This window comes from Rhinolophus sinicus, chromosome X (genome assembly GCF_036562045.2).
Source record: "Rhinolophus sinicus isolate RSC01 chromosome X, ASM3656204v1, whole genome shotgun sequence".
NCBI lineage: Eukaryota > Metazoa > Chordata > Mammalia > Chiroptera > Rhinolophidae > Rhinolophus > Rhinolophus sinicus.
Genome location: NC_133768.1, coordinates 92,097,191 through 92,122,078, shown reverse-complemented (window position 1 = coordinate 92,122,078; position 24,888 = coordinate 92,097,191). Strand labels below are relative to the sequence as shown.

At 38.8% G+C, this 24,888-nt stretch overlaps 1 protein-coding gene across 2 annotated transcripts in view; it reads left to right on the top strand.

Moving 5' to 3' along the window:
• ZDHHC9 (zDHHC palmitoyltransferase 9) overlaps window positions 1-24,888 on the top strand; it is a 57,178-nt gene that overhangs the window by 17,417 nt on the left and 14,873 nt on the right. For both annotated transcript variants that reach the window (XM_019717012.2, XM_074323204.1), the window contains one exon: window positions 21,549-21,707. In XM_019717012.2, coding sequence (XP_019572571.1) covers window positions 21,549-21,707 — 159 coding nt within the window. The remainder of the gene's footprint in view (window positions 1-21,548; window positions 21,708-24,888) is intronic.

Sequence of the window (24,888 nt, the reverse complement as noted above, 5' to 3'; positions counted from 1 at the left end):
ACACTAGAAAAGAATATGCAGTCTGATGTTTTAGGATGAAGTGCTCTATATATGTCAGTTATGTTCATTTCATCTAATGTGTCATTTAGGGCTGCCATTTCGTTATTTATTTTCTGTTTGGATGATCTATCCATAGCTGTCAATGATGTATTTAAGTCCCCTAGTACAATTGTGTTTTGGTCAATTTCTCCCTTTAGTTCTGTTAGTAGTTGCTTGGTGTATTTCGGTGCTCCCTGATTGGGGGCATAAATATTGATGACTGTTATGTCTTCTTGTTGTACAGTCCCCTTCACCATTATGAAATGTCCATCTTTGTCTCTTGTTATTTTTTTCACCCCGAAGTCTGTTTCATCTGATATCATTATGGCTACACCTGATTTTCTCTGGGTACCATTTGCTTGGAGTGTCAATTTCCACCCTTTCACTTTGAGTCTATGCTTGTCCTTGTAGCTGAGATGTGTCTCTTGGAGACAGCATATGGTTGGGTTTATTTTTTTGATCCAATCTGCTACTCTGTGCCTTTTTATTGGTGAGTTCAGTCCATTTACATTTAGGGTGATTATTGATAGGTGACGATTTCCTGTCATTCTATCTTTAGTTTTCTGGTAAGGCTGTGTCTCCATTGTTTCTTTGTCTTTTTGTTCTTGTCTATTATTTCTGTGTGGTGGTATTCTATGATGTTTCCCTGTTTCTTCTTGTATTTAGTATATATTTCAGTTCTGGATTTTTTTTTTTAGTGGTTACCCTTAAGTTTATGTAAAAGAAAGTTTGATATTTATAGTATTTCATTTTCTTCAGCACGCTTACTTTCTCCATTCCCATATTCCGGTTCAGGCCTTTACTCTCACCCTTTTTATGTTTTGGTTGCCAGAAAGTATCCCTGTTGATGGTGGTCGAATAGCCTCCTTTAGTATTTCTTGTAGTGCAGGTCGTGTATTAGAAAATTCCCTCAGCTTCTGTATGTCTGGAAAGGTCTTTATTCCTCCTTCATATCTAAAGGATATCTTTGCTGGATATATTATTCTTGGCTCATAATTTCTCTCTTTCAATAGTTTGAATATTTGGTTCCACTCCCTCCTGGCTTGTAGAGTTTCTGCTGAAAAATATGATGATAATCTAATGGGTTTTTCTTTGTAGGGTACTGTCTTTTTTTCCCTGGCTGCATTGAGAATTCTTTCTTTGTCGTTGATTTTAGACAGCTTCAATACAATGTGCCTTGGAGAAGGCCTGTTGGGATTGAGGTAATTAGGTGTTCTATTTGCTTCTTGGATTCCAGGATCCAGTTCTGTCCACAAGTTTGGGAAGGTCTCATCAACAATTTGTTTGAATATATTCTCTATTCCCTTCTCTCTTTCTTCTCTTTCTGGTATCCATGATTCTTATATTGCTCTTTCTGATGGAGTCAGAAAGTTCTTATAGAGTTCTTTCATTTCTTTTAATTCTCTAGTCTCTTTCTTTTTCCAGTTGTGTAATTTGCAGGTTTCTATCTTCGATGTCACTGATTCTTTCCTCCATCTGGTCAACTCTACTACCTAAGCTGGTTATTTCACTCTTAAGTTCTTCTATTGAGTTCTTAATCTCCAGAAATTCTGTTTGGTTCTTTTGTAAAATTTCAATCTCTTTCGTAAAGTGCTCATGTTGTTCTTTGATTGTGTTTCTGAGTTCATTAAACTGCCTTTCTGTGTTTTCTTGCATCTCGTTGAGTTTTTTCAGAACTGCAATCTTGAATTCTCTGTCATTTAAGTCACATATTTCCATATCTTTAAGTTCCTTTTCTGGAGACTTTTCACTTTCTTTCTGAGCTGTCTTGTTGCCTTGGTTATTCATGGCAATTACTGATTTATTATTTCTCTTCCTAGACATCTACAGGAGTGGCTTCTGCAACAGGTTGATAGGAAGAGGTCTTTCTTTTGTTTTCCAGTACTTGTTGGTAGAATGTTTTATTTTCTCTCCGACTGCAGCCTTTTTTTTCTCTCTCACACGGTACTGCTATATTTTCTCTGCACTATTCCAGCTTCTCACACAATGGGGGGATTCCGTGGGAGATAGGCTTCTCCTCTGTTAATAGTTCGCCTGGGTCACAGGGCGCAGTGTCCGTGTGGGTATGCGGAGAGCTTTTGAAGTTCCAAAGCTCTTCCTGCACCCGATAGAGAGCCCGTATGTTTCAGCACTTCTGTTTACTCCTGCAGGGATCCACCCAGATAGGTGGGGCCAGGGGCTGAGTGACTTGTGAGAGGTGGTCCAGAGCAATGGCAGCGAGCACCACCACAGCTGATCCTGCTTCCACAGCTCCCTCCGCTTTGCCCGAACTAGTTGGGCTGCGAACCTGTGTCTGCGGTCCACAGTTCTCAGAACAGCAAATATTCTGTTCTTTTTATCTGACACTGCTAGAGTTCCGCTTCTAGCACCAGGCAGGTGGGGGTGGGTCGAGCTCTGGGAGGGTAGGGAGTGGGCGGCCAGTCTCAGTGCCTAAGGTTTCCATTCTCTTCTTTGCAGTGAGGGCTTATACCACCGTTTTCAGCCTTCTTCCCTCAGTCTTTTCTCCGAGGTCTCTGCTGTGTATGTTGGGTTCAGCCGGGTTATATGCTGCCCCCTCAGCCCTATGGGCCATAAGTGGAGCCTAGCAGTCTGAGTTCTTCCCTCTCCCGCAGCTGCGGTAGTTCCGGGAAGCACCGAGCTAGGAGCACTGAGCTAGGTCTGCATCCTTTGCCCGCGCAGCTCCGTCTCCGCACTTCTCCCTTCCCACCTCCCCCTCTCGCGCGATTCCCCCACCTTTAGGTGAATTCAGTAGTGGGCCTCTGCGTCTTGCCTGTCTGCTGTGCAGGGAGTCCTTTGTGGAGTTATTGTTGTTCGATTATTTGTAAATTCCACCGGAGCTTTACAGAGGCTCACGTCATGCTGGCATTTTGGTTTGGATCCCAAGTAGTTCTATTTTTAATGTTTTAAGGAACCTCCAAAACGTTTTATGTAGTGGCTGCACCAATTTGCAATCACACCAACCGTGTATGAGGGTTCCTTTTTCACCACATCTTTGCCAACACTTGTTTGTTCACTTTTTGATCACAGTGATCCTGACAGGTGTGAGGTGATATCTCATTGTGGTTTTTGGTTTGCATTTCTCTGATGATTAGTGATGTTGAGCATCTTTTCATATGTCTATCGGCCATCTGTATGTCTTCCATAGGGAAATGTCTGTTCAGATTTTTTGCCCGTTTTTTAATTAGATTTTTTGTTTTCTTGGTGTTGAGTTGTATGCGTTTTTAATTTATTATGGATATTAACCCCTTATCAGATGTATCATTGGCAAATATCTTCTACCATTCAGTAGAATGTCTTTTCATTTTGTTGATAGTTTCCTTTGCTGTGCAAAAACTTTTTAGTTTGATGTAGTCCCATTTGTTTATTTTTTCTTTTGTTTCCCTTTCACAAGAATATACACCAGAAAAAATACCACTAAGGGCAATATCAGAGTTTACTGCCTATGTTTTCTTCAAGGAGTTTTATGGTTTCGGGTCTTACATTTAAGTCTTTAATTCATTTTGAGTTTACATTTGTATATTGTGTAAGAAGGTGGTCCAGTTTTATTTTTTTGCATGTATCTGTCCAGTTTTCCCAACACCATTTATTGAATAGACTGTCATTACCCCATGTATGTTCTTGTCTCCTTTGTCATAGATTAAATTACCATATAGGTGTGGGTTTATTTCTGGGCTTTTCGTTCTGTTCTATTGAAGTGTGTGTCTGTTTTTATGCCAGTACCATGCTGTTTTGATTACTAGCCTTGAAGTGTAGTTTGATATCAGGCAGCGTGATATCTCCAATTTTGTTGTTCTTTCTCAAGATTGCTGTGGCTGTTCAGAATCTTTTGTGGTTCCATGTAAATTTTAAGATTATTTATTCTAGTTTGGTGAAAAATGCCATTGGTATTTTGACAGACATTGCATTGAATCTATAGATTGCTTTGGGTAGTATGGGCATTTTAATCATGTTAATTCTTCCAATCCATGAGCACAGTATATGCTTCCATTTATTTGTATGCTCTTCAATTTCTTGTTCAGTGTCTTATAGTTTTCTGAGTACAAGTCTTTTACCTCCTGTGTCAAATTTATTCCTATGTATTTAATTATTTTTTTGATGTCATTATAAGTGGGATTGTTTCTTAATTTTTCTTTCTGACAGTTCATTATTGGTGTATAAAAATGCAAATGATTTCTGATTATTAATTTTGTATCCTGCCACGTTACTGAATTCATTTTTCAGTTCTAATAGTTTTTTGGTGGAATTTTTGAGGTTCTCTCTATATAGTATCATGCCATCTGCAAATAATGACAGTTCTATTTCTTTTCCAATTTGGATGCCTTTTATTTCTTTTTCTTGTCTGATTGCTGCGGCTAGGACTTCCAATACTATGTTGAACAAAAGTGGTGAAAGTGGGCATCTTGTCTTGTTCCTGATCTTAAGGAGAATGCTTTTAGCTTTTTCCCATTGAGTATGAGCTTAGCTGTGTGTTTGTCATATATGGCCTTTATTATGTTGATGTATGTTCCGTCTATCACATTTTGCTGAGAATTTTTATCATAAATGGATGCTGGATTCTATCAAATGCTTTTTCTGCATCTATTGATATGATCATATGATTTTTATTTTTCATGGTCTATCACATTAATTGATTTGTGAATATTAAACCAACCTTGCATCCCAGGAATAAATCCCACTTGATCACGGTATATGATTTTTTGTTTTTGTTTTTGTTTTTTGGAGGTGGGAAGGGGTACAGGACTTTATTGGGGAACAGTGTGTACTTCCAGGACTTTTTTCCAAGTCAAGTTGTTGTCCTTTCAATCTTAGTTGTGGAGGGCGCAGCTCAGCTCCAGGTCCAGTTGCCGTTGGTAGTTGCAGGGGGCGCAGCCCACCATCCGTTGTGGGAGTTGAACTGGCAACCTTGTGGTTGAGAGGATGCGCTCCAACCAACTGAGCCATCCGGGAGCTCAGCGGCAGCTCAGCTCAAGGTGCCGTGTTCAATCTTAGTTGCAGGGGGTGCTGCCCACCATCCCTCGCGGGACTTGAGAAATTGAACTGGAAACCTTGTGGTTGAGAGCCCACTGGCCCATATGGGAATTGAACCGGCAGCCTTCGGAGGTAGGAGCATGGAGCTCTAACCGCCTGAGCCACCCGGCTGGCCCCTATATGACCTTTTTATGTATTGCTGTATTCGATTCGCTAATATTTTGTTGAGGATTTTTACATCTATGTTCATCAGGGATGTCAGCTTATAATTTTATGTTTTTGTAATGTCTGTCTGTTTTTAGGATCAGGGTAATGATAGCTTTGTAAAATGAGCTTGGGAGCTTTCTCTCCTCCTGAATTTTTTGGACTAGTTTCAGAAGGATAGGTGTTAAGTCTTCTTTGAATGTTTTGTAAAATTCACCTGTGAAGCCATCTGGTCTAGGACTTTTGTTTGTTAGGAGTTTTTTGATTACTGATTTGATTTTGTTCATAATAATTGGTCAGTTCAGATTTTCTGTTTCTTCTTGATTCAGTCTTGGAAGATTATATGATTCTATTAATTTACCCATTTCTTCCAGATTGTCCAATTTGTTAGCATATAATTGTTCATAATATTTTCTCATAATTCTTTGTATTTCTGTGGTGTCAGTTGTGACTTCTCCTTTTTCATATCTGATTTTATATATGTGTGTCCTCTCTGTTTTTCTTGATGTGTCTGGCTAAAGGTGTATCAGTTTTGCTTATCTTTTCAAAGAACCTGCTGTTGCTTTCATTGATCTTTTGTGTTGTTTGTTTAGATTCCATTTCATTTATTTCCACTCTGATCTTTATTATTTTTTTCCCTTTTACTCAGGGCTTTGTTTGCTGTTCTTTTTCTAGTTCCTTTAAGTGTAAAGTTAGATTGTTTATTTGAGATTTTTCTTGTTTCTTACTCTAGGCCTGTATTGCTATGAATTTTCCTCATAGGACTGCTTTTGCTGTATCCCATAGATTTTGGGTCGTTGTGTTTTCATTTTCATTTGTCTCAAGGTATCTTTTGATTTTTTTTACTTGATCTAATTCTTGACCCATTCATTGTTTAATAGCATGGTATTTAGTCTCCATGTGTTTGTTTGTTTTTCAGTTTTTTCTTGTGATTGATTTCCAGTTTCATACCATTGTTGTCATAGAAGACGCCTGATATGATTTCAGTCTTTTAAACTTTATTGAGACTTGTTTTGAGGACTAACATGTGGTTTTTGTCTCTTATTATAGCCTTTGTTTTAAAGTCTATTTTGTCTGATGTAAGTGTTGGTACTACCCTAGCTGTTTGGTTTCTATTCACATGAAATATCTTTTTCCATCCCTTTACTTTCAGTGTGTGTGTGTCTCCATCTGAAGTGGGTGTGTGGAAACAGTATATATGGATCTTGTTTCTTATCCATTCAGCTACCCTGTGAGTTTTGATAGTAGCATTTAAGCCATTTACATTTAAAGTGATAATTGATAGATACATAATTAATGCCATGTCATTGTTCATCTTTATGTTGTTTATCCCCATTCTTCTTAAAGAAGTCCCTTTAACGTTTCTTGTAATACTGGTCTGGTGATGAACAGCTTCAGATATTTCCTGTCTGAGAAGCTCTTTATCTCTCCTTCAATATTAAATAATAGCTTTCCTGTGTAGAGTAGTCTTGGTATATATAACTTTGGATATTTCATGTCAATCCCTTTTTTCTTGCAAAGTTTCTGCTGAGAAATCATCTGACAATCTTATGGGAGCTCCCTTGTAAGTAACTAGTTGCCTTTCTCTTGCTGTTTTTAGGAGTCTCTCTTTGTTGATAACATTTTCCATTTTAATTATGATGTGTCTTGGTGTGGGCCTCTTTCAATTCATTTTGTTTGAGACTCTTTGTGCTCCCTGGGCTTGTATGTCTATTTCCTTTGCCAGGTTAGGAAAGTTTCCATTTATTATTTCTTCTTATACTTTCTCAATCCCTTGCTTTCTCTCTTCACCTTCTGTTACTCCTATGAGGCGAATGTTCTTACACTTGTTGTTGTCCCAGAGGTCTCTTAAACTAGCCTCATTTTTCTTGATTTTTTTTTTCTTTTTGCTGTTCCAATTGGGTGTTTTCTGCTACCTTGTTTTCCAAATTGCTTATTTGATTCTCTTCTTCTAGTCCACTGGTGATTTCTTCTAGTGCATTCTTCATTTCAGTTATTGTATTCTTCACTTCTGACTGGTTCTTTTTTATGGTTTTTATATCCTTATTTATGTTTCCTATCTCTTTGTTGGAGTTCTCACTGTGTTCCTTGAGATTCCTTACAAGCACCATTTTGAACTCTTTATCTGGTAGGTTATTGCCTCCATTTTGTTTAGTTCTTGTTTTAAATTTATTTTTATTTATTTATTTAGTTTTTATTAGTTTCAGGTGTGCAAAACAATGTAATAGTTAGACATTTATCATTTATATCCCTCACACAGTGATAACCCTCCTCCCCCAATCTACTACCCTTCTGACATTGCACACAGCCATTACGTTTCCACTGTCGCTATTCCTAATGCTGTACTCCACTTCTAGTAAATATATGTATATGTATATATATATGTATGTGTGTGTATATATATATATATATATATATATATATGTATGTGTGTGTATATATATATATATATATATATATATATATATATATATATAATTAGAGTTGACATTCATTATTTTTCAGCTTCAGGTTTACAGTGCAGTGATCAGGCATCTACATCATCCCTGAGGTTGTCTCCCTAATAAGACAAGTGTCCATCAGATACCCTACAAAATCTTTACAACATTATTGATTACATTCTCCAAATTGACATTTGCATCCACATGGCAATATTGTGGTTAACAATTGTGCTTTCTAATCCCCTCACCTTTCCCTTATCCCCACCGCCCCCCATCTAGCAACCCTCAGTTTTTCCTCTATGTCTCTGAGACTGTTTCTGATTAGTTCGTTCATTTATTCTTTTCTTTAGATTCCACATGTAAGTGAGATCATATGGTATTTGTCTTTCTCTGTCTGACTTATTTCACTTAACATAATGTTCTCTAGGTCCATCCATGTTGTTGCAAATGGTAAGATTTCTTTCTTCTTTATGGCTGCATAATACTCCATTGTATAAATGTACCACAGTTTCTTAATTCAGTTGTCTACCGATGGGCATTTCGGTTGTTTCCATGTCTTAGCTATTGTGTACAGTGCTGCAGTAAACATAGGGGTGCATAAATTTTTTCGAATTAAAGTTTTGGATTTCTCCGGATAGATACCTAGGAATGGAATTGCTGGGTCATAAGGTAGTTCCATTTTCAGTTTTTTGAGATACCTCCATACTGTTTTCCATAGTGGCTGCACCAATCTACAATCCCACCAGCAGTGCACAAGGGTTCCCTTTTCTCCACATCCTTGCCAGCACTTGTTTGTTGATTTATTGATGATAGCCATTTTGACTGGGGTGAGGTGACATCTTATTGTGGTTTTTATTTGCATTTCTCTAATGATTAGTGAGGTTGACCATTTCTTCATATGTCTGTTTGCCATCTGTGTGTCCTCTTTAGAAAAATGTCTCTTCATATCCTCTGCCCATTTTTAATTGCGTTGTTTGTTTTTTTTGGAGTTGAGTGAATTTTTTGTAAGTTTTGGATATTACCCCTTATCGGATATGTCATATGCAAATACCTTCTCCCATTCGGTGGGATCCCTTTTTGTTTTATTGATGGTTTCCTTTGCTGTGAAAAACCTTTTTAGTTTGATGTAATTCCACATGTTTATTTTTTCTCTTACTTCCCCTGCCCGAGGAGATACATCAGTAAAAATCTTACTCCGGGTAATGTCTGTAAAGTTTCTTCCTATATTTTCTTCTAGGAGTTTTATGGTTTCAGGTCTTACATTTAAGTCTTTAATCCACTTTGAATTTATTCTTGTATGTGGTGTAAGGAGGTGGTCCAGCTTCATTTTTTTCCATGTGTCTGTCCAGATTTCCCAGCACCATTTATTGAATAGACTGTCTTTACCACACCTTAAATTTTTGTTTCCATTGTCGTAGATTAAATGACCATATGCGCATGGATTTATTCTGGGCTCTCTATTCTGTTCCATTGATCTATGGGTCTGTTTTTATGCCAGTACCATGCTGTTTGATTACTGTAGCCTTGTAGTATAATTTGATGTCAGGTATCGTTATACCTCCCACTTTGTTCTTATTTCTCAAGATTGTTGAGGCTATCCGGGGTCTTTTATGGCTCCATATAAATTTTAAGATTATATGTTCTATTTCTGTGAAAAACATCCTTGGTAGTTTGATAGGAATTGCATTGAATGAGTGTATTGCCTTAGGCAGTATGGACATTTTAACTATATTAATTCTTCCTATCCATGAGCATGGTGTGTGTTTCCATCTATTTGTATCTTCTTTCATTTCTTTCTTCAGTGTCTTATAAATTTCTGAGTACACATCTTTTACTTCTTTGGTTAAATTTATTCCTAGGTATTTTATAGTCTTTGAAGCAATTGTAAAAGGGATTGTTTCCTTAATTTCTCCTTCTAATATTTTATTATTGGTATATAGAAATGCAACTGATTTCTGAATATTAACTTTGTGTCCTGCTACTTTACTAAATTCATCTATGAGCTCTAATGGTTTTTTGGTGAAGTCTTTAGGGTTCTCTATATGTAGTATCATGTCATCTGCATATAATGACAATTTTACTTCCTTCTTACTGATTTGGATGCCTTTTATTTCTTTTTCTTGTCTGATTGCTGTGGATAGAACTTCCAGCACTATGTTGAATAGAAGTGGAGAAAGTGGGCAACCTTGCCTTGTTCCTGATCTTAAGGGGAATGGTTTTAGCTTTCCCCATTGAGTATGATGTTAACTGTGGATTTATCATATATGGCCTTTATTTTTTTTCATTTTTTTTTTTCCCTTACCCTCATCTCCCATCCCCCACCCCCCACCCCCCTTACCCTCTGGCAACCACTAAACTATTATCTGTGTCTATAAGTTTCTGTTTCTCATTTGTTTGTCTTGTTCTTTTGTTGTTTTTGGTTTATATACCACATATCAGTGAAATCACATGGTCCTCTGCTTTTTCTGTCTGACTTATTTCGCTCAGCATTACTCTCTCAAGATCCATCCATGTTGTCACAAATGTTCCTATATCATCTTTTCTTACCGCCGAATAGTATTCCATTGTGTATATATACCACAACTTCTTTATCCATTCATCTATCGAAGGACATTTTGGTTGTTTCCATGTCTTGGCCACGGTAAACAAAGCTGCAATGAACATTGGAGCACACGTGTCTTTATCTCTAAATGTTTTCAGATTTTTGGGTAGATACCCAGGAGAGGGATTGCTGGGTCATATGGCAATTCTATTCGTAATTCTTTGAGGAACCTCCACACTGCCTTCCATAACGGCTGCACCAGTCTGCATTCCCACCAACAGTGTATGAGGGTTCCTTTTCTCCACAGCCTCTCCAACATTTGTTACTATTTGTCTTGTTGATGATAGCCATTCTGACTGGGGTGAGGTGATATCTCATTGTGGTTTTGATTTGCATTTCTCTGATGATTAGTGATGTTGAGCATTTTTCATATGTCTATTTGCCATTTGTATGTCCTCTTTGGAGAAATGTCTCTTCAAGTCCTCTGCCCATTTTTCAATTGGGTTGTTTGTTTTTTGTTGTTGAGTTGCATGAGTTCCTTGTATATTCTGGATACTAGCCCCTTATCGGAGGCACTGTTTGCAAAAATCTTCTCCCATTCAGTTGGTGGCCTCTTTATTTTGTCAATGGTTTCTTTTGCTGTGCAGAAGCTTTTAAGTTTCATATAGTCCCATTCGTTTATTTTAGCTTTTACTTCCATTGCCTTTGGAGTCAAGTTCATAAAATGCTCTTTGAACCCAAGGTCCATAAGTTTAGTACCTATGTTTTCTTCTATGCAGTTTATTGTGTCAGGTCTTATGCTTAAGTCTTTGATCCATTTTGAATTAACTTTGGTACATGGTGACAAATAGCAGTCCAGTTTCATTCTTTTGCACGTGGCTATCCAATTCTCCCAGCACCATTTATTGAAGAGGCTGTCTTTGCTCCATTGTATGTCTTTAGCTTCTTTGTCAAAAATTATCTGTCCATATTTATGTGGTTTTATTTCTGGGTTCTCAATTCTATTCCATTGGTCTATGTGTCTGTTTTTCTGCCAATACCATGCTGTTTTGATTATTGTAGCCCTGTAGTACAAGCCAAAGTCAGGAAGTGTGATACCTCCATTATTGTTCTTTTTCCTTAAGATTGCTTTGGCTATTCGGGGTCTTTTGTGGTTCCAAACAAATCTGATGATTTTTGTTCTATTTCTTTAAAATATGCCATTGGGATTTTGATGGGGATTGCATTGAATCTGTATATTGCTTTGGGTAATATGGCCATTTTAACTATGTTGATTCTTCCAATCCATGAGCACGGAATGTCTTTCCATTTCTTTGTGTCTTCTTCAATTTCTTTCAAAAATGTCTTATAGTTTTCAGCATATAGGTCTTTCACATCCTTGGTTAAGTTTATTCCTAGGTATTTTATTCTTTTTGCTGCAATTGCAAAAGGAATTGGTTTTTGTATTTCTTTTTCTGAGATTTCATTGTTAGTATATAGGAAGGCAATGGACTTTTGTGCGTTGATTTTGTAGCCAACTTTACTGTATTCGTTGATTGTTTCTAATAGCTTTTTGGTGGAGTCTTTAGGGTTTTCTATATATAGCATCATGTCATCTGCAAAGAGTGATAATTTAACTTCTTCATTCCCAATTTGGATGCCTTTTATTTCTTTCTCTTGCCTGATTGCTCTGGCAAGGACTTCCAACACTATGTTGAAAAGCAGAGGTGATAGGGGACATCCTGTCGTGTTCCTGAACGTAGAGCAAAGGGCTTCAGTTTTTCTCCATTAATTATGAGATTAGCAGAGGGCTTGTCATATATGGCCTTTATTATGTTAAGGTATTTTCCTTCTATACCCATTTTATTAAGTGTTTTAATCATAAATGGATGTTGTATCTTGTCAAATGCTTTTTCTGCATCAATTAATATAATCATATGATTTTTGTCCTTTATTTTGTTTATGTGATGTATCACATTGATGGATTTTCGTATGTTGAACCATCCTTGTGCCCTTAGGAGGAACCCCACTTGGTCGTGATGAATAATCTTTTTAATGCATTGTTGTATTCGATTTGCTAGAATTTTATTTAGGATTTTTGCATCGGTATTCATTAGAGATATTGGTCTGTAGTTTTCTTTTTTTGTGCTGTCCTTACCAGGTTTTGGTATCAGGGTAATGTTGGCCTCATAAAATGAGTTAGGGAGTACTGTCTCTTCTTCAATTTTTGGAAGAGTTTGTGCAGAATTGGTATTAGATCCTCTTTGAAGGTTTGGTAGAATTCACTAGTGAAGCCATCTGGTCCCGGACTTTTGCTTTTGGGAAGGTTTTGGATGACTGATTCAATGTTCTTACTGGTGATCGGTCTGTTTAGATTTTCCAGTTCTTCATGGTTCAGCCTTGGAAGGCTATATGTTTCTAAGAACTTGTCCATTTCTTCTAGGTTGTTGAATTTGGTGGCATATAGTCCTTCATAGTATTCTTGGATGATCCTTTGTATTTCTGTGGTGTCCGTGATAACTTCCCTTTTACGTTTCTGATTTTGTTAATCAGTGTCTTCTCTCTTTTATCTTAGTAAGTCTAGCCAAGGGTTTGTCAATTTTGTTAATCTTTTCAAAGAACCAGCTCTTTGTCACATTAATTTTTTCTATTGTCTTTTGTTCTCTATTTCATTTAGTTCTGCTCTAATTTTTGTTATTTCCTTTCTTCTGCTGACCTTGGGTTTTACTTGTTCTTCTTTTTCTAGTTCTTTAAGGTGTAACATGAGGTTATTTATTTGGGAGTTTTCTTGTTTCTTGAGATAGGCCTGTAATGAGATAAATTTCCCTCTTAAAACTGCTTTCGCTGCATCCCAAAAATTTTGGTAGGATGTATTTTCATTGTCATTTGTTTCTATGTATCTTTTGATCTCTCCTCTAATTTCTTCTTTGACCCAGTCCTTCTTTAAAAGTATGTTGTTTAATCTCCATGTATTTGTGTTTTTACCCCGCTTTCTTTTTACAGTTGATATCCAATTTCAAAGCCTTGTGATCAGAGAATATGCATGGTATGATTTCAATCTTCTTAAATTTGTTGAGTCTGATTTTATGTCCCAATATATGGTCTATCCTTGAGAATGTTCCATGTACACTAGAAAAGAATGTATAGTCTGATGTTTTAGGATGAAGTGCTCTATAAATGTCAATTATGTCCATTTCATCTAATGTGTCATTTAGGGCTACTATTTCGTTATTTATTTTCTGTTTGGATGATCTATCCATAGCTGTCAATGATGTATTTAAGTCCCCTAGTATAATTGTGTTTTGGTCAATTTCTCCCTTTAGTTCTGTTAGTAGTTGCTTGGTGTATTTCGGTGCTCCCTGATATATGGCCTTTATTATGTTGAGATATGGTCTCTCTATTCCTACTTTCTTAAGAGCTTTTATCATAAATGGCTGCTGGATTTTGTCAAATGCTTTTTCCGCATCTATTGATATAATCATATGATTTTTATTTTTCATTTTGTTAATGTGGTGTATCACATTAATTGATTAGTGGATATTGTGCCACTCTTGCATACCAGGGATGAATCCCACTTGCTCATGGTGTATGATCTTTTTGATGTATTGCTTAATTCTGTTTGCTAATATTTTCTTGAGGATTTCTGTATCTATGTTCATTAGGGATATTGGCCTGTAGTTTTCTTTTTTGTTATGTCTTTCTCTGATTTTGGGATCAGGGTAATAGTGGCCTTGTAAAAGGAGTTTGGGAACCTTCCCTCCTTCTGGATTTTTTGGAATAGTTTGAGGAGAATAGGTGATAATTCTTTTTTGAATGTTTTGTAAAATTCACCTGTAAAACTATCTGGTCCAGAGCTTTTGTTTGTTGGGAGCTTGTTGATTACTGATTCAATTTCCCTGGTAGTAATCAGTCTATTCAGGTTTTCCGTTTCTTCTTGAGTTAGCCTTGGAAGGTTGTATGCTTCTAGAAATTATCCATTTCTTCCAGATCGTCTAATTTGTTTGGCGTATAGTTGCTCATAGTAATTTTTAAATATTTTTGGTATTTTTGTGGTGTCGTCACTTCTCCTCTTTCATTTCTGATTTCATTAATTTGGATCCTTTCTCTCTTTTTTCTTTTGGTGTGTTGGGGTAAATGTTTGTTGATTTTGTTTATCTTCTTGAAAAACCAGCTCTTGGATTCACTGATCTTTTGTACTGCATTTTTGGTATCTATTTCATGTATTTCTGCTCTGATCTTTATTATTTCCTTCCTTGTATTCCCTTTGGGCTTATTTTGCTGTGATTTTTCCCGATTCCTTAAGTGTAAGGATAACCCATTGATTTGTGATTTTTCTTGTTTCTTTAGGAAGGCCTGCATTGCTATGAATTTCCCTCTAAGGACTACATCCCACAGATTTTGGGTCATTGCGTTTTCATTTTTGTTTGTCTCAAGATACCTTTTGATTTCTTCCTTGATTTCATTGTTGACCCATACATTATTTAGTAACATGTTATTCAGCCTCCATGTATATCTGTGTCTTCCAATTTTTTTCCCTGTAGTTGATTTCTAATTTCATAGCACTGTGGTCAGAGAAGACACTTGGCATGATTTCAATTTTCTTAAATTTATTGAGACTTGTTTTGTGGCCTAACATGTGTTCTATTTTGGAAAATGTTCCATGTGCACTTGAGAAGAATGTGTATTCTGCAACTTTGGGGTGAAATGCTCTGAAAATATCGATTAAATCCTACTGGTCCAATGTGTCATTTAAGCCTACTCTTTCCATATTTATTTTCTGTCTGGAAGACCTGTCCCTTGTCCGTGGTGTGTTGATGTCCCCTGCTATGATAGTGTTACTGTTGATCTCTGTCTTTATGTCTGTCAATATCTGTTTTATGTATTTAGGTGCTCGTATGTTGGGTGCATAGATGTTTACTAGGGTTATGAGCTTTAATTGCTTTTGGCTTGTCAGTAGGTGAGATTGACTCCTAGGCTGACTGGTTGTGAGACTTGGCTCTCCCCACAGTGGATGATCTGCTACATGAGGGTTGACAGCTCAAATGAGGCTTTGCCCCTACAGGCTCTTGTGCCTTGAGAGAATTCCCTCTGGGTGTGTCACTTGTAGGTCAAATGCGGTAGTACTCTGGTTTGGTCTGGAGTTGACCTCTGGGTGTATTGAATCTTGTGCCTCTTAGGCTGGGCCCTTGTGTAGGGCAATTTCAGAACAAAGCAAATAACCAAGCACAACAACAACAACAAAGAAGAAACCAAGTACAGTCACATGTAGAAACAACCGATAACCCACACTCAACACAGGGAAAAATATCAAAAATGCAAAAAACACAACAAAACAAAAATAGCAGCACCAGTCTTGGCTTAAGCCCACCAAGTAATCTCCAGGTTGTTCTCTGCTGTACCAAAGAGTCCTCTGCATCTTGTGCAGGCAGAGCCAGCCACCTGGTGCCCAGAGTGACACTGGCACTGCAGTTCTAGATGAGTGGGGCTATGGGGTCTGGATGGTAGTTTTTACAAAGTCAGTGCAGTTTCTGCTCTTGCCTGCACATATGCGCACTGAGAGTAACACAGCCAGCCCTGTGTCCAGGTCTCCTGAGTCTTAGGGCACTTCTTCTGTGTATGAATGTGTGTGTGTGTGTGTGTGTGTGTGTGTGTGTAGGATGTGAGATTTCTGAGCTACTGAAAGCCTAGAGCTGCCTCTGCCACCTGCTGCTGACCCCTAGGTGTGTCTCTGCAGTTGTAATTGCCCTGCCCTAGGCAGGCCAGAAAGGGTGGAGGCTGGGGATGGAGTAGTCTTTTCTCTCCCAGCCCAGCAGTGTCACACTCTTCCCAGCCTCTTCCCTGGGTGACAGCAGCTGCAAACCAGGTCTTCCCAGATCCTGAGTGCTACTGCTCCTCTGTAATCTGACACTATTCCTCAGCTGGGGAGATCAGCTGTGAGAAGCAGGGAAAGAGTCTATTTCCTGGCTCTTGTGGTCTCTGTTCTGTCCCGGGACCCCCTGCATCTCTGCAGCTTTGGATGCTGGCTGCATCTCCACACTGCTCCCTTCCCTCTTCCCCTGCTCGCCCAGTTTGCCCACCTTAAAGTAATCCTCGTATGAGTCTCTTAGCTATTCTGTGTGATGAGCAGAGAGTCCTTTGATGGGTTATAGATGTTCAAGTTGTGGTAATTTCCGGAGAAGAACTCAAGAAGACCACCTCGCTGCTGCCATTCCTATGACGTCACTTGCCTCTCTCGTTTCATTCTTTTTCAGGATTTTTCTCCTGTTCTTTCATTTGGGACACATCTCTTTGTTTCCCCATTTTGGCTGACTCTTTGTGTTTGTTTCCATGTATTATGTAGATCTCCTATGTCTCCCAGGCTTGGCTGGGTGGCCTTATGTAGTTGGTGCACTGTGGAACCCAGTGGCACAGTCTCTGTAGTCACCTGCGCTGGGTGTTCCAGGAGTGTCCCTTGTATGGGTTTTATATGGCCTCCTAGTATAGTTGAGCCTTGATTGCTATTGGCACATCAGTGGGTGGGATTGACCCTTAGGCTGGCTGGCTGTGGCATTTGGCCACACCCACAGTTTACAGTCTGCTATGTGTGTGGGCTTACCACACAGAGCAGAATTTGCCCCAGTGGGCCCTGGTGCTTGTTGAGGCCACCCTTTGGTCATGCCACTTGTGGGTCTAATTGGGTGGTACTCTGCTGTGGTCTGATGCTGTCCTCCAGGTATGTTGGTTCAAGAGCCTCTTGGGAGGGGCTCCAGTACAGGCCCAGCTAACCCACTGTCTTTGACCAACTGGGGAATAGTGGCTACAAAGTGATCCATGATTGGTTGCTGCTTGTGCTGGACCTGGAGGTATGTTTTAGAGGCAACGCTTCAAACCAAGGATGGCTGCCACCATTTCTGGGCCTGGAGTAGCTCCACACAAAGCCCAGGACATGTGGAGTCCTGCTGCTGCTTGCCAGCTCCCATTAGTCTCAGCTGCTGTTAGAGTCTTTTGTGTTATGCGAGTTGGATGCCATGGGGAGTTAGAGTCACCAGGGAGGGACACGTTTCCACCACATTAATGTAGATTCTTGTTTGGTGCCAATGATGGGCCTGGGGCTACTCAGCAAAATTCTCAGAGCACCCTGAGGGCAGATGCTGCCATCCTGGTTCCCACGGACTCCTGAGAGTTTCCCAAGAAAGAGTGTAGGGTGGGCACTGCAGTGGGCTTGCTGCTCACTGAGAAAGTGCCGCAGGTGTTAAGCGAATTTGTTGGGGCTGGGTCCCAGGGAGTCACCAAGGTGGAGTGAGTGGGTAGAGCAAGCGGAGTTCACCAGGCCAATGCAGATTTAAAATTGGGCGCTCGCATGTGTGTGTGTGTGTGTGTGTGTGTAACACAGGAAAGATGGCGCCCGCCTGCCCATTGCATGGGAGGAGCATTCTACACAGAGAAAATGGTGACTGCCCCTCCAGTTCTTGCTCTGAAGCCACACAACTCAGTGTCTCTCTCTCCTGAGTCTCTGATGCCTCCTGAGTCACTGTCCCTCTGCCAGAGACCAGGGTGAGTGTCTGTGAGCAAGTGAGCTTGTGCATGAGCCCTTTAAGAGGATGTCTGTGTCTCCCACAGTCTTATTTCCCAGCGGAAAGATCAGAATCCCCACTGTTTTTCACAGCCAGATTTGGGGGCTCCTCTTCCTAGCCTTGTACTCAGGCCTGGGGAGCTTGGTGTGGGGCTAGAGTCCCTCATTCCTCTGGGGGTGACCTTTGTGCCTGAGATATCCATTCCGATTCTCAACTGCCACACACAAGTGTGGGACCGTTTGTTCCATGTCTTTGCCCCTCCTGCCAGTCTGGATGTGGCTTCTTTATGTCCTTAGTTATAAAACTTCTATTCAGCTAGACTTCAGATGTATCTCCAGGTTGATTGTTCCATAATTTATTTGTAATTTTATTTATTTTATTTCATTTTTAAAAAATTTTATTGGGGAATATTGGGGAACAGTGTGTTTCTCCAGGGCCCATCAGCTCCAAGTAGTTGTCCTTCAATCTATTTGTGGAGGGTGAAGCTCACTGGCCCATGTGGGAATCGAACCGGCAACCCTGTCATTCAGAGCTTGCGCTCTAACCAACTGAACCATCAGAACGCCCCTATTTGTAATTTTAATGTGGTCACGGGAGGAGGCAAGCACAGCATTTATCTACTCCACCATCTTGGATCGCCTTTAATACTTTTAGGGTGTGTGTTTTTTTGTGTGTTTTTGGGGGGGATTTTAATATTATTTAATTAAAAACACAATCTATTTGGATTCTAATAGGTATTGCATTACATTTACATGTTATTTTATACTATTATCTACTTATCCAAGAAGATAGTATGTCTTTCTATATTTTCACATTGAATTTTATGCCCATTAATAAAAATTTTATAGTTTTCTTTATCTAGTTTCTGTACTTCTCATATTTTTATTCCTAATGTTTATATGCATAGTATTGTCAGTGAAATATTGCCTCCCATTTCCACTTGATTTCTTTTTCCCCCTCCAGCTTTGTTGAGATATAATGGACATATAACACTGTGTAATTTTAAGGTGTACAATGTGTTGATTTGATACTCTTTTAGGGTGCTTTGAAAGTGTCCAAACTTTTGTATTTTTTTTCTTTTATTTTAGCTGTGTTTCCTTTTAGCTTCTTAGTGAATTTCTTTTTGAAAAATTCTGGCCTGTTTTAGTTGGTCTATAGGGGCATAGATTTGTGCACATCTGAGCTTGAACTGCTTAGGGATGAGGTGAGGATGGAAATGGTGGGAAAAAAAGCAGAAGTAAGGTGTGTTGGCACAGCTGGAGTGCCTTGACTTGTGTCTTGCACCTCACAGCAGATTGTTAACAAGGTTGGCTCTGTTTTGCCATATCCTTGGGCCTGGGGTCCAGGATTGAGCCGTCATGTTGTGATCTCTGCATTTAGCATGTTTCTCTTGATAGAAGAGTATGTTCTTGAGTTCATACATATGTTTATTTTTATTCTGGCAAGTTTTTGTCAACCTACACTTAGCATTCAGCCCTGTACAGCAAGTTCTCAGATAACATCATTTTGTTCAACATAGTTTTGTTATAATGTGGATGACATGCTGTAAGAACTTAACTCTTATTTATATTAATTAGCCTATGGTAAACTTGGTTTCATTATACATCATTCTGCTTAACGTTGCAGAATCTATTGATGACAATAAGTGAGGACTTATTGTATTGCGTATGCTGTGTGTGTGTGGGGGGGGAACAGAGAGAAGAAGATGGATGATTCCCTTGTGTCATAGCACTTCACGAGGAGGATGAACCATGAACTCTCTCTCCCAGGTGCCCTCATATAATGCACACGGAAAAAAATATAAAGGTGACATGCTGGTGCTCATGTCATTCTCTAATGAATAGCCATCCCCCATCCTTTTAAGACTTTTGACACACTGCTATTGTTTGATTTCACAGCATTCACCATACTCTGCAAAAAAAAAGGAAAAACATTCCATAAGGCAGGTAGTCTAAAAATCAAAGTGAATTGAAAAGAATATTCTGTTTTTAGAATTATTCTGTACAGCGAATGTGCAATAACACAGGCACTCACATATGCTGCAGATGGGCGGGCATGCAAATTTATACAATCTCTCTGGGAAGCAATTTGGCAGTAATGTTATGGGCTTTTGGTTCATACTCTTTGACCCAGTAATTCCAATTCTCTCAGGGTTTAGCTAATGGAAATAAACAGATTTAAATGAATTACTATAGAAGGATTTTTAGTGCATCTTCTTTTTTTCTTTTTCTTTTCTTTTTAATATAGGCCTAGCTATTTTAATGTTGGCAACTTCAAATATTACTGCTCAGATTTCAACATAGTTTTCTTTTTTATGTTTTAAAAATTAATTTTAACACGTGGATATATTCTTGAAGAAAGGAGGAGGAGATTGGGATTGAGGTGGTGATCAAAGGGGATTTAGCTTTAACAGTAATATTTTAAGTTTTCGCATGCAGCATAATTTAAATAGTAAAAATCCAGAGCCAACTTAAATGCCTAACTATATGGAATGGTTAAATAAATAATAGTACATGCATATTATGGAATATTATATTGTCAATAATAATGTTTTGAGAAAAAAATTAACAACCATGGGAAAAATGTTACTATATAATCTTAAGTGAAAAACACAGGATACAATGTGGTATTTATAATATCTCAAGGGGGCGGGGGGTGGGGGGTGGGAGATGAGGGTAAGGGGGATCGAATATATGGTGATGGAAGGAGAACTGACTCTGGGTGATGAACACACAATGGGATTTATAGATGATGTAATACAGAATTGTACACCTGAAATCTATGTAATTTTACTAACAATTGTCACCCCAATAAATTTAATAATAAAAAAAGAATGTTTATGTGTTAAGAGAAGATAAAAGAAAATACACCAAAATGCATGAATACCCTTGAGTTGAGAGACTGTCAGTGATTTTTGTTTTTTTTATTTATATTTTCTGCTTTTTCCAAAATTTTTACAATAAGCATGTATTAGTCTTATTTTAAAATAATTGTTTTTCTGATTCTAAGCATTAGTAGTCTTTTTTTCATGCATATATTTTATTTTTGCAAGGTAATATCCTTTTATATGTGTTGCTTTTTGGAATTCATTTTCATTTTTCAGTATATTGTGAAAATTTCCCTGTCATCGTTTGCTTGTCTAAAACATTTTAAATGGCTGCGTAATATTCCATCCTATGCATGTATCATAATTTACTTAACCAACCTCCTACTGTGACATTGAAGTTATTTTCAGTTTTTCACCATTAAAAGGGCCTCTGTGCAAATATCCTTGTGTCAACATGTTTTGCACATCTCTTTGAAATTTTGATAAGTTCCTAAAAACAGAATTTCTGGGTCAAAAAATAAACTCATTTAAAATTTTGGTAACCATTGCCACATTGCTTACTGGCAATGTATAAAAATACCTTCTCCCCATCCTTGTGAGCACTGAGTATTTTTATTCTTTTTAATATTTGTTAATGTAGGTGGAAATGTTATGTTTGTGTTAATTTTTATTTCTTCGATTATGACTGAAGTTGGATGTTTTCATTTCATGTTTTTTGGCCATTTTTATTTCTTCTTTTAAGACTGTTTTTCTTTGTAATCATCTAAAAAAACATGAAGAAGCACTTTTTCATATGTACACAGAAGAATTGCATGGCACTTAGTGGAATTTTGGGGGCACACTGATGTTGAGAGTCTAGTCTGGAAATGCTAGTCTGGAGAAGACAGTGGGCCTAGGAAATCTTTGATTACTCCCATTGGTTTTGGAGAGGTGGTGAGACTTTTGGCTTCAAATGATGGGAAGCAGTGATGTTAACGGTCTTTACTGATCTACAGAAGCTACCAATGGTACCGTGCCTCAGGGCCAGCGACCACCCCCTCGTATCAAGAATTTTCAGATAAACAACCAGATTGTGAAGCTGAAATACTGTTATACATGCAAGATCTTCCGACCTCCCCGCGCCTCCCACTGCAGCATCTGTGACAACTGTGTGGGTGAGTAAAACCACTATGACTTTGTCTGGGGGGAAAGGCTGAGTCGAAGAAGAGGGTCAGGGTGATTTTTCTCAGGAAAACTCAGTAGGAGTGGGAAGATAGATTTAGATAGGAAGTAAGCGTTTGAATAACTGTAAATCAACTGTACTTCTGTAGATTAAATTGGAATTTAAATGTCTTCCAGTCTAAAATTAAACACACACACACACACACACACACACACACACACACACACACACACAAACACCTCTTTGGTAAATGAGGAAATAATTGACTTGTTTTTCAAATCTAGATTTTCCTCTACTAGACTTGTTTCAAGTAGAATCCTCCTTACATAGTGGGAGGAGAACCCTAGTCCACTGGAGGGCAGCATCGGGGAAGGAAGGGCTATGTAAGACGTAGTGGTCCAAAGAAAGTTGCTAGCATTTGTTGAGTTCCTACTATATACTAGGCACTGTGCAAAGTACTTTCCCTTTCTCTCATTTAAGACTTGTAAGAACCCTATGAGATAGGCATTACCCCATTTTACAGATGAAGACTCAAGTGAAGCACCTTTGTGTAGGTTCATAAAATTAGTAAGAGATGAAGCTGAAACAGGTCTGATTCCAAAACCCTCATTTCTTCTTTCTCCGCTGCTGCTGCAAGGATGGAGGGCATATGTGTGCATAATGCACGGGTCTGTGCTTCTATTTGCATGTATGTGGCTTAATTGTAATCACTTCCTAGTGTGTGCTGAACCATGGGAAAGATCAGAAACAGGGAGTAAATATGTCTATTGGTAGGCATATATGCAATTCCTTATAGTATCAATAGGCATACTCCCAGCATTCTTTATGTTTGCCATGGAACAGGCCTGAGTACATTGCTTTCTTCTTATTAGCCAATACTTTAGGCAAAGGTTGAGATGTATCTTATTTTATATGGTAAAAGGCTGTATGTAGATAGGATTTTTATAAATTGAAACTGATGTGAAATGAACCAGGAAACTTGATATTTCAAGAAGGTGTGATGTGAAGGTTTTCATAAGGAATTCCCTCTCCTTATTAACACGTTGCGTACGGATCACGAGAATCTTTGTTTTTTTCTGAGCCATGCGTTAAGGACGGATAACGAGAATTTCAAAAGATTGGGCAGAGAGCAGTGAGAGGCCAAGACAGGGAGGTGAGATGAGTGGCGATAGGGAACCAGCTGTGAAAGTGCCTACGCAGCGGGCCCCCAAGGAAGACAATCCGGCCAGGCTCTCGGGAGGTTTGGCTATGCATCATCTGGAGCCCATAGTGGGAAGAGAAAAAAAAAATCACACACGGGTGTGTAAAGTGTGCGCATCAAAAAAGTGAGAAGTGAAACTCGGTACATATGCAATTTTTGCCGTGTCCCACTGCACAAAGGAAGCTGCTTTCTGCAGTATCACACCAGGAGGGATTACTAATATCATAGGTGAGTAAATCCTAAAAAATTCCATAGAAAAATAATAAATGACATAGAAGCATTTACGCTTTAAAGAGAAGAGTGCATTTTAAAGTAGTTTCTTTTAAAAACCTGCCGGAACAGAGGGGTATGAGGGATTTAAACCCCACCGTATGCAACGTGTTAATATTCTTAAATATAAAGAACTAATACAAATTCATTTTTTAAAAAAGAAGCACTAACATTTCAGTAGAAATGACACTTCAGACAGTTCATAAAACAGGAAATACAATTTGCTAGTTAACATGAAAAAAGTTTATCCCGGGACAGCCCGGTGGCTCAGGCGATTAAAGCTCCATGCTCCTAACTCCGAAGGCTGCCGGTTCGATTCCCATATGGGCCAGTGGGCTCTCAACCACAAGGCTGCCAGTTCAACTCCTCAAGTCCCGCAAGGGATGGTGGGCAGCGCCACCTGCAGCTAAGATTGAACATGGCACCTTGAGCTGAGTTGCCGCTGAGCTCCTGGATGGCTCAGTTGGTTGGAGCGCATCCTCTCAACCACAAGGATGCCAGTTCGACTCCCGCAAGGGATGGTGGGCTGTGCCCCCTGCAACTAGAAAACGGCAACTGGACCTGGAGCTGAGCTGCGCCCTCCACAACTAAGACTGAAAGGACAACAACTTGAAGCTGAACGGCACCCTCCACAACTAAGATTGAAAGGACAACAACTTGACTTGGAAAAAAGACCTGGAAGTACACACTGTTCCCCAATAAAGTCCTGTTCCCCTTCCCTAATAAAATTTTTTTTAAAAAGTTTATCCCTATTAAAAATCAACGAAATGAAAATTAAAACAGGATCTTTTAAATCTAGAAAATAAGCAAGGAGAACCTGATAATGCTTAGTCTTACATGGGTAGGAGGGCAAATTGGAAAACAAAAAATTGGGAAGCAACCTACTAAGATTCATAAAAGCGTTAAAACATGCATACCCTTTGATGCCAGTGATTCCCTTTCTAGGGATTTATCCTAAGAAAATAATTAGGAATGTGGTAAAAGATTTAGGTATGGAAATATTTACCTCAGGATTATAATAATAATAATAATAATAATAATAATAATAAAAATTTATAAACCTAATTGTCCACCAGTAGATAAATGGTCGAATAAATTGTGGGATGATAGACTTTTATGGAAAAACCTCACACCAGAAAGCAAAATGAAATAAAACAGAAGATACGCTACATGTATAGTGTGACTTCAGTTACACATTTTAAAAATGTAAGTTTGTATAAAGAGATATGCAAGAAAATACTCCAGAATGCTTATAGTTTGTTATTTATAGGTTGTGGGATTTTGAGTGATTTTGTTTCCTTCATTTAAAAAAAATATTTTTCGGCCGGTCCGGTGGCTCAGGCGGTTAGAGCTCCATGCTCCTCACTCCGAAGGCTGCTGGTTCGATTCCCACATGGGCCAGTAGGCTCTCAACCACAAGATTGCCAGTTCAATTCCTTGACTCCCGCAAGGGATGGTGGGCAGCGCCCCCTGCAACTAAAATTGAACACGGCACCTTGAGCTGAGCTGCCGCTGAGTTCCTGGATGGCTCAGTTGGTTGGAGCGCATCCTCTCAACCACAAGGATGCCGGTTCGATTCCTCGACTCCCACATGGGATGGTGGGCTGCGCCCCCTGCAACTAGCAACAGCAACTGAACCTGGAGCTGAGCTGCACCCTCCACAACTAAGACTGAAAGGACAACAACTTGAAGCTGAACGACA